A 15258-nucleotide genomic window follows, 5' to 3' on the forward strand; every position below is an offset into this window, starting at 1 on the left:
CGTTGACTGGAAAAAGTTATGATAGAGGAAGTGTGATTCTAGTTACCTAGTCACTACTCTAAGTTATGATACATCGCTGGTAGCCTTGAATTTCGTCCTTTAGAAGGAGGGGTCGTTGCCCATGAAAGAACTTATCCCTAGACTGAGCGGTTGGAGCCCAAACCCATGGATAAACATGGCAAGGGTATTTTTTCTGGTCACACAAATCACAAAGTCAACCAGTCTTGCCCTCAGTTGAAAAGCAGAGCGGAACTTGGCAGACTCACCATTTCTCCTGTTAGCACTGAATGTTCACTGTTTGTTACCGAGTTGCTTTCTTTGGTCTCGTGGTCTGTGTGCATTACTCAGCCAAAACACACGATGATATTATATTATATTATAGAGAGGCAATCAAAGTCCTGACCGTGGGGCTTCCTGCGAGTCCTGAAACAACCTGGAAAATGTCTTGGACAGAATGACTAAAACCATTTGCTGACTTTATTTCTCCGACTTCTTTTCTGTTTGTTGCTGTGGAAATCGATGAGTATTTTTTAATCCTTACATAGTTTTGCATCAATTTTTGTCTTTGTTATTTTGTTTCATTTTCCCATTTTCCCATATTTCAATGTTTCCAGCATTGAAACGTCCATTATGGCCTGACAATTGATGATAGGCAGAGATAGGGGGATTAGGAAGCGAACCCAGAGAAGCACAGATCACATCCTTGGCAACAACTCTCATAGACTTTGTGTAACTTGTAATGGATTGGGAGAAAACTGGGGGAAAAGGCAGAAAGGCATCAGAAAGGACAGGAGTGCTCATTAAAGGAAGAAAAACCGAGCTGATGGCGGTGAGTTGTAGGACATGGGCTGACTTTGCAGCTGTGAGTGCCAGGGGGAGTCATTTGACTCAAAAGTCCTTCTGGATTACGTAAATAAATAAAACCACACGGAAAGAAAAGAGACGTGAACAAATGAGGAACCGAGCAAAACTCATTCGTAGAACTTGATAGTTTCTTAGTTCTGTATCTATTTATTTTTATTGAAGGCAAGAAGTCCTCAAGATAACACAGTTTTCAGAGAAAAAAGCAGGCTTTGATGTGCAGGTTCTCTGAGCTGCCTTATTCCAAGAAGGTGGACTTTAAGGGCAGAAGGGGACTGCTGGACACATTGGTGTGGGCTGAGGGGGGGGGGGGGTGGCAAGAGGCTGAGCCCCTTGCACCAGCCATGAGGGATGTGGCTCTCCTCTCTCAGGGAGCGGACAGGGGCTTCTATCCTGAGGGCTGCTGGCAAAGATTAGATTTGGCAAGCATTGGATTTAAATATATGTAGATTTAAAGCGTATTTTCATCTCTGAGCTCTGTGGAGCGTTCTCAGATGGGCAGTGGTGTGGAAGCTCTCGGGGAGCTATTGTGGAATTGCAGCAGGGAGAGATGGGTGCAGGTGTGAGGGGGACGGGGATAATTCGGTCAGACGAGCAGCTCGTCTGTCTGGGTAGCATCCGCCTGTCTAACTTAGGAAGACTTCTAAGCCATCACTTCCCAGCAAGCAGCATGAGTTAATACGATGGCTGTTCTGTTTTCAGCCCTTGATTCGTAATCCTTGTCTGATTTATTCTGTGGGACAGGAGGCTTCTTTTAACGGTGATTGTTTAAATTTGAGCAGAAATCAATTCCCATTAGTAAGGAAATAAACACAAAAGTAAAAAAATATATATATGAATAGGATAAAGAATGAACTCATAATTGCATCCTGTGTTTCCACGCACAGCGAGCCCCCATTTACCACAGTGCTGTTACACATACCCATCGACTGCAGTGCCGTGCAGGTAGGCAGGAAGGATTATTTCCCTGTCTCTATGCAGAGACATGGCCTGAGCTCACATCAGTTCCACAAGCACCTGTCTGTGCAGCCCCATGCAAGAAGGAGCCCCAAGGAGCCATTCTTTGGCAAACTTTATTAGCTTTGCTGTAGTGAACCAGCAAAGTCTGACAATCAGAGAGCACTGAGGCTACAAACCAAAGATGACCCGAAGACCTTGAATACAGCGTGCTTATATATTTTCCTGACATTCTAAATATATATATATCTTTAAACACATTAACCATTGGGTTTTCTTCTGCCCAGGTTCACCCAGGACATGTCGGTGTTCCAAAGGCGGCCATGGCGAGGCGCTGCACAGCAAAGGGTTGGCCAATGTGGGCAGCCTGGATATGAAGAACTGACAAGGACTGGGGAAAGCAGAGCTGGCTAATGAGACTGTTGGGAAAGCTTTGGAGCTCTGTTATATTATTAGATTTCGACCCTTGCGGAAACTATTTTTTGAGATAACTTCTGCCTTTTTATTTCTCTGGCATAAACATAAGGGTTTGCAATAGTGAAAGCAAAGTGAAGTCAACATTTTCAGCCTTTCTAAGCAAAATTTACTATCTTTTTCTTTTATCTCTATGAAACAGTGTAGAAACAGTACTTAACCAAAGAGCGGAATAGATATGCATTCCTTCTTTACCTGTATTAGTTACTGAGTCTCTGTTCTGCTTGTGTTGGTAAATGATAACTCTTACCGATGGAGAACCTTGAGCTCATTATAACTGAGGTTGTACTTGTTTGGAAATGAGTTTAAAATGAGTTTGTGGCATCTTTTTGAAGTAATCAAACAACTGTTACTCTACAAAGTGTTATACATTTCTTTTCAATGCAGGAGATTTATGACAGTGTACACAAGGAGATGGAAGACTACAGGTGAGCACTTTAGACTCTTAAGTATGGCCAGGAAATTAAGAATGTTGTATATAATATAAGAGACCTGATGGAACTGCCATTATGGAAACACTAATGGGATCTGAATTTCACCAGCACAAGTTTTCCAGGTCCTTGGAAATGGGGAGAGGAGGAAACCAAGGCAGAAAGAAGTTACTGAATGCTGTGATGCTGTTTAAGGAGGATTAAATGCATTTACTCCTACCAAAAAAAGCAAGCAGTTACAAAGACGTATTGCTCATACTTACATGGCTTGTGGCACGATGAAGATGAACACATGCATCTAAACCAGCAAACTCAGCACATTTGTCTTCACCTCTGAGAGGTGGTGAAGAGCTCCATGTGTACCAAACAGAAACTGGGTCTGCAGCACATACACAGCATCACCGCTCTGTGCACTACAGTTAAGAAGGGCCTGAGGTGGGCACAGGATGCCAGTGACGCAGACAAATGAACTGAAGCAAGATCTAACAAGAATCAGAACTATTTAAGCAATAAGTCGATCAGTTTGTAACGTACAAAAGCTATCATGTGCAATTAGAAACTGTCAGTGTTGGGCTGGGCTTTCTTTAGGCAAATAATTGGTTGCCTGCGCAATGAGGAAACAAGGGTTGTCACTCCAAGGTTGGGCATGGTGCAAAGCAGAGCTCAGCATGTCCCCATTGCTCAGCACTCAGATTCAGGGCTTGCTTTCACATCAGGCTGCTGCCCTCTGCGGCCCTTCTGGAATTCCACTTCTACCACCTCCCCTCCCAGAACTCACACATCTTGTAAATGGGGCAAACTGGACGTGTGTATTTGAGCAGCATTCCAACCTTGGTTAACAACTGACAGCAGGAGCTTCTTAAGAGAAGCTGGTCATATAAACAGGCTTGCTTTTTGGTTTGGAGATGGATGGCAGAGCAAACAGCGTATTTTATGACTCCAGGTCCTTTGCTGAGTCTGTGCTGTCAGTCTCAAAGAGGCCACTGGCAAAGTGGGTACAGCCCAGACTTTCCTTATATGCTTCTAAAGGATGTGTGATGGTTGGCTGGTTGGTTGGTTGGTTAATTGCATTATTGCCTTAAGGGGTTTGGGGTTTCTCTGTATTTTAAGAAGGAAAAAAAAATAAAGTAAAATAAAATAAAATAATGGAAAGGATGGATCATCAGGAAGGAGGCTGCGCTCGGCCCCGAGTGGTTTCCTCTCCAGAAAGCAATGCAAGTCTGTCTGGTTCTACTGACAGCTTGGGACTGCAGAACGGCTCTGATTCTCCCCCAGATTCATTTACTGTGGTCACACTGAGAGGCACTGACAACTGCATTGCAGGTGAGTGCCTGCCCTTCTGAGGAGCAGAGCAGCCCTGGCACAAGGAAAGCAAAGCCCAACGCCGTCCTGCTGGCACGGGGAGCTCTGAAGAACCTCAGCCACACACTTTGTAAAGCAGCTCCTCAGACTTGTTAATGTTTTATTGTAGTCGGAGTTTATGATGGCAGCGAACCTTTCAAACTGCAGAGGGGCAACGCGCTTCCTTGCCCTATTAAAAAATAATGTTGGTGTAGATGTTATGTACCACGGTTTATTCGGCTGTCAGGAGTGCTGCTTTGACAACGTTCTGTTTGAGGTTTACAGAAAGCGCAATAAAATATGTAAGTTACATTTCTACAAACAAAAGCCATAACATAAGTTATTTATGAGCGTGAGATCCAACCCGTATCACGATAAATAAACCTTAATGGATACCTGCAGCATCCACCCTAATGCGATTTGCCCAACAAAGTCATATTTAGTATAAAAATCGGGCAGCAAGCGTAGGTTGGTGAGGCAAATAAGAGAAGGAGGGGCTGGCACAGACCGACTGCACCTCGGCAGCCTTGAGCCCACACCGTGCACAGCAGAGCAGATGTCCGTGCCCGGCAGCGCTGCCGGGACATCCCTGCCGGCTCCAGCTCAGCCTGATGTTATCAGAGATGGCAGAGAGGCTCCGGGCCCCATCTGCCCATCACCCTCTGCTCTCCCTCCGTTCAGCTCCTTTCTTTCCCTCCCGCCACCCTCCCCGTCCCACTGGGGCTTTGTTGGGCCAAGATGGAACTAAAAGTTTTGGCTTTTCTAATAGAAGTGGTAAGGTGCCCGAATGTGGGCTGAAGCCACCAGGGCTTCATGTCTGGGGCTGCACACCGCCTGCAGCTGCTGGAGGGGGGGTGGGTGGGGAACGGACGTTTCGGATTCTCCCCCTCCCTCAGGGTGCGATGCCCAGAGCTACCCTGCTCCCCACCACCACCCCCTTCGGGCTGCTCTGTGCCGCTCTAAGGGCAAAGACGGCACCTGAAAGAACGGGAGATGCCTTTTGGGACAGCTCGGCCCCCTCACAGCCCTGCAGCCTGGCGGGATGAGTTCGGGGCCTCTGGGACGGGAGCATCGGGGCAACGCGTGGATTCCTGCGTGCTGAAACACGGCCTCGAGCAGCGGAGCATCACGCACGGGATGAGGCAGTGCCTCCAGCTCCCTGAAAGGAGCAGGATTTCTTTATGGCAGCGGGACAGCCAGCTTAGCAGCGGGTGGGAGATGCTCTCCATGCGGTGCCGGTACCGTGGCAGCTGCGGGCCCCGTGCGAGGATACTGCGGGGCAGCGTGAGCCGTGCAGGGAGAGCACGGAGCGGTGCGGGGAGAGCTGGAGGGAGCAGCGGTAGCTCCGTGCCGGCCGTGCTTGTGCTCAGCCGAGCGGCTCCACGGTGGTACCGACGTTCCCGTGGCTTGAGAGTGCCGGGAGAGCCTCGCAGCGCTTTCTCTCGGTGTCATTCCCAGAGATCGCTCCCTCTCATCTTAGAAACCAGATGCTTTACAAACAATTAGCGGTAAGCGTTAAACAAGACAGGTGTCACGGCTCGCTCGGCCCACGCCACGTTACGACAACAAACTTTCCGCCGAGGATCGCGCAGGACGGACATCCTGCCGTACCCCGGGTACCCGCTCAGCCCCGCCCGACGGCCCCGGGGGAGCGGGCAGGTGCCGGCATCCTCCTGCTGCGGGTTTCGTTTCCGCACCGCTGCCGTTGTGCGGGAGTGCGGGCGGGGGGAGGCGGTGCTGGAGAGGAACGCACCGGAGCCGTACAGCCCGTCCTGCGGGGAGCGCTCCGCACAGCGGCACCTTAACGCGTGTGGCCGCCTCTCGCCTCCTGCCGTCGGGGCCGCGCTGCGGGTGCCCGACGTCCGCCCCCCCCCCCCTTCAGGCCGGAGTGGGGCAGCGCCGCGCCGTCGGGGCGGGAGTGGAAATAGCGGCTGCGCGGAGTTTGCGCGGGGTTTGCGCGGCACCGTCTCGCCCTGTGAAGGGACAGGGGGGGCTACAGCGGAGGAGGCAGCGGGAGAGCCGCATTTAAGGATACCATACGTCCCGGGTTATTAATTATAAAACGTAATTAAAGTAAAACTGCGGAACGTCAACATATTAAATTTAAAAGCTAATATTAAAATAGAGTTAATATTTAATCAAGTCGCCGAGCGGTACAACGCCGTGCGCCGACGCTCCGTATTTAACTGTGTAAAACCGGGAGAGTTTTCCCAAAGAAAAATGTATTGTTTAGCTGATTATCAAAGACTCCGTGATATATTATCCATTTCACAAAAATAATATAGATATCTTTTTAAATATAGTAATAAAAACATACTAGCGCCTTTTAAATATACTATTACTTACCACCCCTTTTCATATTGTACTATCACAGACACTTTGGAATTGGTTTAAAAGCACATCATTCATTATTCAGAGCTCATCTTTGCATATTATTCCAGCTCAAGTCTGCCAGGCTCCCTGTGAAATCGTTCACAAAATTGATAACAGCAGACACACACGCAATAAAAAGATAGCCTTGGGCGGCCCGAGTTCCCATTATGCAGATCGAGCCGCAATTTTCTCTAACAAAGCCCCGAGCCGGGGCCGGGCGCCGCTTTCTTTATTTATTTACCGCCCGTTCGAAGGGTTTTTTCTTTCTCTTTTTTTAATCCCCCCCCACACCCTTTTTTTTTTCTCCCCTTCTCCTCCCCATCTCCCGCCCCGCGCTCGGGGGCGGCCGGGAGGCAACGAACCGCCTGGGGCTGCGCCGGCCCCATCCCCGCACACGGCAGCGGGAGGCGGAGGGCAGCGGGGAACCCCGACGGCGGTGGCGGTGCAGCCGCTCTCCGACCCGCGTTGCCCCGTCGGGGTCCTCCCGCCGTCCGCACCGCCCCGCGTCGGGGCTCCGCGTCCTCCCGGCCGTCGGGATTACGCAGCCAGGCGGTAATTGAATCCCGAGCTTTAAAAACTAATCAAGTGCCTCCGTGTCACCGCTCCCGGAATATCGGGCTCGCCCTACCAGGTGCTGATCAAATACCATTACATTCTATTAAAAGGAAAATTCTATTCCCTGTTTTCATTTCCCTTTAGAAGAGGGAAAACTAAGTAAATGCATCCGCGCCTTATTTAATTTTTAACGCCTGCAGTCCCATTTGGACGTCGGGGAGCGGCGACAAACTCACTTAGCGGCCGCGGCCGCCCCGACGGCGGCGCTCGGCCCGGGGGGGGGTCCCGGCGGCGTCGCGGTGATCGGCGGCGGAGCGCCGCGCGATGCCGCCGTCGAGGGGCCGCGCTCCGACGAGCGCCGGGCGGGGACGGCCCAAATCCCGCCGCCCCGACGTGCGGCCGCCCCGCTCCGCTCCGGGCCTCGCTCCGCTCCGCCGCCCCGACGGCGCCCCCGCCCCGCCCCGCCCCGCTTTGTTCGCGCGCCCCCGGTGATGTCACCGCGGCGCGGCGCGGGGCCCCCGCGGTCGGGCGCGGGGCCGGTGCCGTGCGGCGGGAGCCAATGGGAGCGCAGAGGCCGGGCGGCGGCGGCCAATGGCGGCGGCGGGGGCGCACGCGGCGCGGGGCGCGCGGCGGCCCCGAGGAGATGACGGGCGGCTGCCGGGGCGGCGCGCGTTCCGCAAAGTTTCCGCGCGGCGCACGGCGGGGCCGGCCGGGCCGCGGGGCGCGCGGCGGCGGCGCCTTTATAGCGGGCGCGGGGCTGCGCGCGGCGCGGGAGCATGGAGCCGGCGGCGGGCGCGCAGGGCCCGCACCAGCACGAGCCCATCAGCTTCGGCATCGACCAGATCCTCAGCGGCCCCGAGCAGGACGGCGCTCCCCCCCCGCCTCCGCCGCCGCCGCCTCCGCCGCCGCCGCCGCCGCCGCCCCCCCGGGGCCCCGACGGCGCGGCCTTCCTGGGCGGCCCCCGCGGCGGCGCGCCTTACCCCGCGCTGCCGGGCCCCTTCCCGGCCATCGCCGCGCCCTTCGAGGAGTCGGGGCCGTACGGCGTCAACCTGAGCCTGGCGCCCGGCGGCGTGATCCGCGTCCCCGCGCACCGGCCCATCCCCGGAGCCGTGCCGCCGCCGGTTCCCAGCGCCATCCCCGCCGTGCCCGGCCTGGGCGGCCTCAGCTTCCCCTGGATGGAGAGCAGCCGCCGCTTCGTCAAGGAGCGCTTTACCGGTGGGTACCGGTGGGTAGGAGCGGCGCGGCGGGGCGGGCGGGGGGCTCCGTCGGGCTCGGAGCGACCGCGCTGACCGTGCGCTTCCCATCGCGTGCAGCCGCGGCCGCGCTGACGCCCTTCACGGTGACGCGGCGCATCGGACACCCGTACCAGAACCGCACCCCGCCGAAGCGCAAGAAGCCGCGCACGTCCTTCTCCCGCGTGCAGATCTGCGAGCTGGAGAAGCGCTTCCACCGGCAGAAGTACCTCGCGTCGGCCGAGCGGGCGGCCCTGGCCAAGTCTCTGAAGATGACGGACGCGCAGGTGAAGACGTGGTTCCAGAACCGGCGCACGAAGTGGCGGTGAGTGCGGAACGGAGCGGAGCGGGTGGCCGTGCGGGAATGGGGGCAACGCGAAGGGAGATGGGGGGAGGCGGTGGGAAGAGCCGTAGGTGAGTGAGAAAACTGGGAATCGTTGGGGAAAACGAGCGATGGCTGCGTTACATTGAGGGAATCGATAGGGAGTGAGAGGAAGCGGTGGGAAAAGGGAACGAGTCGGTGTGAAAAACGGGTGGTGGTGAGAAAAATGGGGGGATTATTCGGGAATTCGGGGAGTCGATGGGGAAATTGGTAAATGAGTGGGACGGTCAGAGGAGTTAGTGTGGAAAAATAGGAGTGACATGGGAAAATGGAATGTATTAGTGGGGAAATGGAGGGAGCTATTGGGAAATGACGGGAGCGATCGGGGAAATTGGAGACATTATTAGGGGGGAAAAAGTGAAGGAGCGGCTGTGAAAAATCAGCCAACAGCTGGGAAAATAGGGGGAAATAAGTGGGAAGTTGGGAGGATTGTTGGGAAAACTGAGGGAGGCGGTGTGAAAATTGGATGAAGTGTTAGGAGAAATTGGTGAACTATTGGGGATGAGTGGTTGAATTATTGGCGTTGAACTATCGGGGGAAATTGGTTGATTTATTGGGGAAAATTGGCTGAACTATTGGGGAAAATTGGTTGATTTATCGGGGAAAATTGGTTTGAACTACCGGGGAGAACCGGAGAGGATTATTAGGAAGAGCGGAGGGAGTTACCCGGAAAACGAGGGATTCATCGGAAAGGGGAGAAATAAGCGCAGAACGAGGGAGCTTCCCCAGCCGAACCGCCCAGCGCCGGGCCGCCCTCACCTCCCGGGCGGCACTGCCGGCGGAGCGGCGCAGAGCGGAGTCCCATCCCGTCCCGTCCCGTCCCATCCCGTTCCATCCCGTCCCGTCCCGCCCCGTCCCGCCGGGTGCGCTGAGCGCTGAGTTGTGCCCCGTGCCCGCAGGCGGCAGACGGCGGAGGAGCGGGAGGCCGAACGGCAGCAGGCGAGCCGGCTGATGCTGCAGCTGCAGCACGACGCCTTCCAGAAGTCGCTCAACGAGTCGATCCAGCCCGACCCGCTGTGCCTGCACAACTCGTCGCTGTTCGCGCTGCAGAACCTGCAGCCCTGGGAGGAGGAGAGCGCAAAGATCCCGCCGGTCACCTCTCTCGTCTGAGCGCGGCCCCGGCACCAAGCGGACGCGCGGAGCCCCGCGGTTCCCCCCGCGTTGAGAGCCGAGGCGGCGGCACGGGGCCGGGGTACCGTTCGGAGGGCGAGGCGTTCCTTTTTGTAAGAAGTGTTAATAATTTAATTTATTTATGCATCGAGATTTTGGGCACTATTAATACGGAATTATATAAACCCACCATTATTTATATCGAAATCCGGACGTAGGCATTTTTTGCGTCGGCTTTGGAACGAAAGGCCGTTTTCATTTTCATTTTTATTATTATTATTATTATTTTTTCCCGTTCCGAGAACGGCCTCAACAAGAGGTTCCCGAGCGGAGGGGCCGAGCGCAGCCGGGACCGCCCCGCTCCGCTCCGGGCGCTGTCGGTGGCGGCCGCCGCTCCCCGCGATGCCCCGGGGCTGCCCGCCCCGTCCCGCCCCGCGCTCCGCGCACGGCCCCGCTCCGCACCTCCTCGCACCTGCTGTAGAGAAAGCGCCTTACGGTTCAGCGTAACGAAGACTGGGGGTTGGCACGGCCCGTGTATCATACTTTGTACTTGTCGAGACGTGTAAATAAACGGTTTCTTTACAGAGACGTCTCCGCGCCGGGCCGCGCACAGCCGAGGTGGGATCCGTGGGGCTGCGTTGGGGCTTCGCCGTTTGGCTGTTGGGTTTTCGTTGCTCTTTTTTTCTTTTCTTTTTTTTAAGACATATGTATCTATTGGTTTTCTTTCTTAGCGAACGAAAGTCCCACCCAGCGCTGTGGGTGCGGGGAAGGGCCCCAAACGGCGTCGGCAGTGCGGAGCGGTCGTGCGGGGAGGGGTACATGGGTCGCCGATGGGAGATGGCGGTAGCGTTCATCCCGCTTCGCCCCGCTCTCGTCGTGCGGGTTACAGCTGAACCCGAACCCGGCGGTGCCGCTCGGAACACGGAACCGTGCGGCCGCGATGGAAAACCCCGAGCGAGGGGAAGCGCCCGGCGGGGACGGGGCGATAAAACCGACGCCGATGAGACGTCGGCCCGGCAGACGGGTCTGCGGAACATCGCTTTGGCAGCGCGGCCCTGGCTGCCCCTCCGCCGGGGCGGTCCGAGGGCCGGAGAGGGGGTAACTGTGCAAGGGGTCGGGGCTCCGGTACCCGTGTGCTCGGTGTTACGTCTCCTCTGTCGGCGCCGTTTGAAGGCAACGCTGCTCTCGGCTGTCCGAGCGGCCCGCGGCCGTACGCTTACGTGTTCCCGATTTTTCCCAAATCAATAGGGCCGGAGCTGAGCGCTCTGAACGCGGTACCTCCGCACACCGCAGCGCGCAGCAGCCCCGGGGCACGCAGCAGAGCAGTCGGCGCAGAGCCCCGCAGCGCTCAAGGCCCCGCAGCCAGCAGCACCGGGATGACGGGCTCGGCCCCACCCTGGGACGGTGGTGGGGGCTCCGTTCGGGCCCGCAGCCTCGCCAAAGGCTTCGCGAAGCAGCGGCCTCCAGCCCGGCCGAGCAGCAGCAGCGCTTTGTGTGCCGGGGAATGGGGACGGGGGAGTTTGTTTGTCGTCCCCTGTTCGTTTGGGGACGAGACGTGAGCTGCGGCGGGATGCAGCTCTGTGCAGGAAATTCGCACCTGTGCTTCGGGCATCAGCAGGGAACGCCAGCGGAGATGGACGCGCTGCATTGCTCTCTCTGTGGGTGGCAGCAGCCATCCCTGCCAGCCCGAGTCTGCCGTGGCTGTGCTGCCCAACAGTCCGTGCTGCGCCTTTTGGAAGGGCCGTCCCTCGGTAGAGCAGAGCCGTGCAGGATAGCAGCGATGCTCCCAGAGGGCATCCACTGTTCCTAAGGAACAATGGGCAGTGCCTGGGCTCAGAGGACACTTTGGGGTGCGCTGGAGGTGCTGATCCCACAGGGGCTCAATCCACACCTTGTGCCCGGGTGTGTGTGGCAGTGGGACAGTGGGGGCTGGGGGAGGTGCTCTGTGTCCCTCCAAGGTGGGTTGGGTACATCAGTGTTTGAAGCAGCTACAGAAGTGATGGTTCTCAGCGGTTGGAGGGTTTTTCCTGAGCAGTTTGAACTGTTGTATGTCTGCATGAGCACCTTGGAAGCACAGACAATGTGTTTGTGTCCCTTTCTTTTCAGAAGCATTAAGCCCAGGGAAACCCGTGTTCAAAGCTGTGGCTGGATAGGGATGGAGAACTGGATGGTGCTGAGCTGTCAGCAGGACGTGGCTCCATGCAGATGGCTTAAACTTTGCTGAGAGGTGTGTGGGGGTGATTTTCTGTATGGTGCCCAGAGGTACAGTGCAGGACTCAGCCAGAGCCATGCAGATATCCCCAGAGCCTCCCAAGCCCATTTCCAGCCCCAGCCCCTCATAACACCCGTGTGCACAGCATTGGCCTTCTCCGTATAAAAATGGCTGCAGAATTTGCATCTCTCAGCATCTTTTTTGTGCCCGAGGTATTTGATGTTATGGAGTAATGCACGGTGATCAGATAGATCCGTATAGGCAATCTTCTTCCTAAATGAGCCTTAAAATCAATGGGTTGTTTGCTCTTCTCTCTATTCTGCTATGAGAGCACAGCCCTGGCAAACACACAAACTGCACAGCATTCAGAGCCCGGCTTTACAAAAGTGTTTCGCTTAGCTGGGCCATAATTTAACTTATCTATAGCTAACATAAATCAGACTGAGATTTACACCTCCCTGTGCACACCAGTTCTCCCTGCAGTGTGCGTTTCTGTGCTGCAGCCATCGCCACCACCATGAGAAGTAATTGTGGGGACATGGCTCACCCCAGCGAGCTCCTGGGCTGCTCCTCCTCAGCTGGTGGAGCACATCCTGGTGTGGTGCTGAGCCCAGATTTCTGTTCTGTCCTGTCGTCTTTGTGCCTGGGACCAAACAGCAGCCGGCCAGAAGCGCTGCTCTGCCTCCAGCACTGCAAGGCTTCTTCAGGCTTTTGCAAATGGAAGGTCACGAACCCTTGCCAGGCTCCTTAGATGACTTAAGCCCGGTGCCACAAGTGTTCCAGAATGCCCAAAGGATCCCATTAATTTGGCATCCAGTATGTGCTGCATTATACATAGCGACTTCCATTGGCACATGCCACATCCAATCCATTAGTTGTGCACAAATGCACTTAAGTTTTTTATTGCTCCTAGTTTTGTGTCATCAGCAAAGAAAGGTAAAGTTGATCTTCATCTAAATCACTGACGTGGATTATTGCAATTGATTACAACGAAGGAAGAGCTTTTCGAGTTTCAAAGTTATGTTGTCTTTTATTTCCCCAAGTAGTAATCCTCGCTGTTTAAGTTATTGCACGAGAACGATGTCTGTAAGGGCTGTCCATATTGCATTCCTTGTTCAGAACATTTGTGTTTGTAGCTCCATGCAGCTCGCTGCCTCCACTCCTTCTGGTCGCAGAAATGCACTGAATGTTCCCTATTCCATCCAGTTACAGAAGGCACAATGAGCCACCTGTGTACCTGCTGCAGCTCATGAGCGCGGGCTGAGGAATGCTTGAACACAAGAATCAACATATCTATGCTTGCAAAATAGTGTTTTGTTTGCCAGGTAATCCAGTGCTCATCAGCAGCTCAGGCACTCTGCAGGGGACTGGGTGGGAAGGGCAGAGGGGGATGCAGGGCTCTCTGCTCTGCTCTGGGTGTCTGCAGCCCCAAGCTCAGCTCTGTGCCCTCTGTTCTGCACCTCTGCACTGTTCTCCACCTGGGTGATGGCAGCAGCTCTTCAGATACAGCAGTGAAACTGAACCTGGGAAAGGAAGGATAGTTAACAGAGCTCGTGGCTGAAGGATGGAGGGGTTAAACACGGGGGCTGTGGGCTTTAACGGAGTGAGAGGGCTGGCTGCTGGCTGGGGTGCAGAGATCCATTAAGCTCTGTGTATCTCATCTACTTTACATCAGCTGAGGACATGACCCCAAGTACTTAATCGGTGGTATAATAGAAAGGCATTAGGTTCTCCCTTGTCCATCCACACGCCGTACCCATTAGGGGTAATGGGGCAGCTGTGGGGATGCACTGTGGGGCGGGCAGTGCTGGGTTGATCCTGGCAGGGCTGAGCTGTGCCAGTGGCTGTGTGCACAGTCCTGCAGGCAGCTCATCCCTCCTTGATACCCATGGCCAAAACCAGAAATGGGGAGTGCAGCCCTCCAGCCCACACTGTAGCTTCTCCCATATGGCACTCCTGCACACCGTACTGCTTGTTCACACCTGTGCTGGGATTTCTCCATATCTTCCAGAGGAGGCTGCAATGGTGATGGCTTCTGAAAGCAGCCCTCACAGTGGGAAGTGGGAACGGGGCTGTGGCAGTGCTGGTAGCTCTGTGGCCTCTCTGCAACAGCTGGCGTGCATGGCACCGGCTGCAGCGTGCAGCCCTGGAGGTTCCCATGTCCTCAGAGGGTTGGTCAGGAATGTGCTGAGCTGGGATGTGGCCCTTTGGTCAGCAGGAGGTGAGGGGCTGCTGTGCGCTGCTGCCAGGGCAGTGCCTGCAAATGGGAGCGCCTGGGTTAGGTGAGGGGGTGGGGAAAAAATGGTGCAGGGGGCATTTGTTGAGATCTGCAGCATCAGCGCTGCCTTGACTTCATCAAGTGTGGAAACTGACGGGTTTTAGGTTTGGGGTTGTTTGTTTTTTTTCCTGCCTCGTCATGCTGTGCCTTTCCAACATTGATCACTGTGAAGTTGCTCTTCTCCATTTATGTCTCGGCCAAGCGCTTAGAGGGGAAAGGACACAGCACTGCAGCACAGGGGTGGAGCAAAACCACCGTGCCCTCCTCACTGCCTTCCCCAGATCCTGAAAAGGACAGAGGAAGTAGAACAGCCCACATCCTTCCTCGTGTTGGAACCGTTCTTCATATGCTGAGAGCTGACAGCTGCCCATGCAGCTCCTGGGATGGAGCCTGCAGCCCGCCCCATGCAGCACACCCCAACATCGCTCCCGGTGGAGGGAAGCCCTTCTCTGGCACCAACCCATCCAACTTCCATGTCGGCAGCCAAATGTGGCTGTCACTGCCAGGAAGCAGTTGGTCTATTCCTCACGCTGCTCTTCACCACTTCACTTGGAAAAATGGTGACTCTGCCTCTGTTCTGCCCACCGTGTTGTGCTCCCGTCTCTTTGCCATTCTCACTCCACAGTGTCCCAGCTGTAAATTATGTGCACCCAGCCAATGGGAAACACACTGCTGGAGCTCTGAGTACATTGGAGTGGGTGCAAGCAGGCATGGCCTTAGAAATGGAAATTGTTCAGTGTGAGCCCATATGGAGCAGTGAGGAGGGGGGAAATTTCTGTGCACAGTGTACCAGGGCTGCTTCACGGCAAAGCCACTGTGCCACCAAGCAAAGCAGAAGGGAACAAGCATGTTAACCGTGTGAAGGATGGCTCAAAAATCCTACGGAGCAGAGCAAGCACGGCCACATGGATAGAAGAGGGAGGAGGGGGGTAAGCACAGGAGTCCCTCCGATGGCAGTACGCCCCCAGCACAGCTCCCAGCAGCCGCTGGGTATGGTGGGCACGTGTGGCAGGGGCTGCCCGGCACCATCTGCGCCCGGTGACACTAGCATG

The 15258-nt window shown here is 55.3% G+C and overlaps 2 protein-coding genes across 5 annotated transcripts in view; both read left to right on the top strand.

The window, feature by feature from the left end:
• RANBP17 (RAN binding protein 17) overlaps window positions 1–3837 on the top strand; it is a 108330-nt gene extending 104493 nt beyond the window's left edge. For all 4 annotated transcript variants that reach the window (XR_011905243.1, XR_011905245.1, XR_011905246.1 and 1 more), the window contains one exon: window positions 2106–3837. The gene's annotated coding sequence lies outside the window, so the exon portion shown is untranslated. The remainder of the gene's footprint in view (window positions 1–2105) is intronic.
• A 3931-nt stretch (window positions 3838–7768) lies between these two features.
• On the top strand, window positions 7769–9716 carry TLX3 (T cell leukemia homeobox 3). Its single transcript, XM_072348479.1, has 3 exons — window positions 7769–8207; window positions 8306–8549; window positions 9506–9716. The coding sequence occupies exons 1-3, from the start codon at window positions 7769–7771 to the stop codon at window positions 9714–9716; spliced, it is 894 nt and encodes a 297-aa protein (XP_072204580.1).
• The last annotated feature ends 5542 nt before the right edge of the window (window positions 9717–15258 follow it).

The sequence above is a fragment of the Excalfactoria chinensis genome, chromosome 13 (genome assembly GCF_039878825.1).
Source record: "Excalfactoria chinensis isolate bCotChi1 chromosome 13, bCotChi1.hap2, whole genome shotgun sequence".
NCBI classification, from domain to species: Eukaryota; Metazoa; Chordata; class Aves; order Galliformes; family Phasianidae; genus Excalfactoria; species Excalfactoria chinensis.

Bases quoted from the DNA above. Each gene is read 5' to 3' on its own strand.
- TLX3 (XM_072348479.1), top strand. From the start codon at position 7,769: ATGGAGCCGGCGGCGGGCGCGCAGGGCCCGCACCAGCACGAGCCCATC. The intron at 8,208-8,305 runs GTGGGTACCGGT...CATCGCGTGCAG, and splicing joins CGTCAAGGAGCGCTTTACCG to CCGCGGCCGCGCTGACGCCC. The intron at 8,550-9,505 runs GTGAGTGCGGAA...CCGTGCCCGCAG, and splicing joins AACCGGCGCACGAAGTGGCG to GCGGCAGACGGCGGAGGAGC.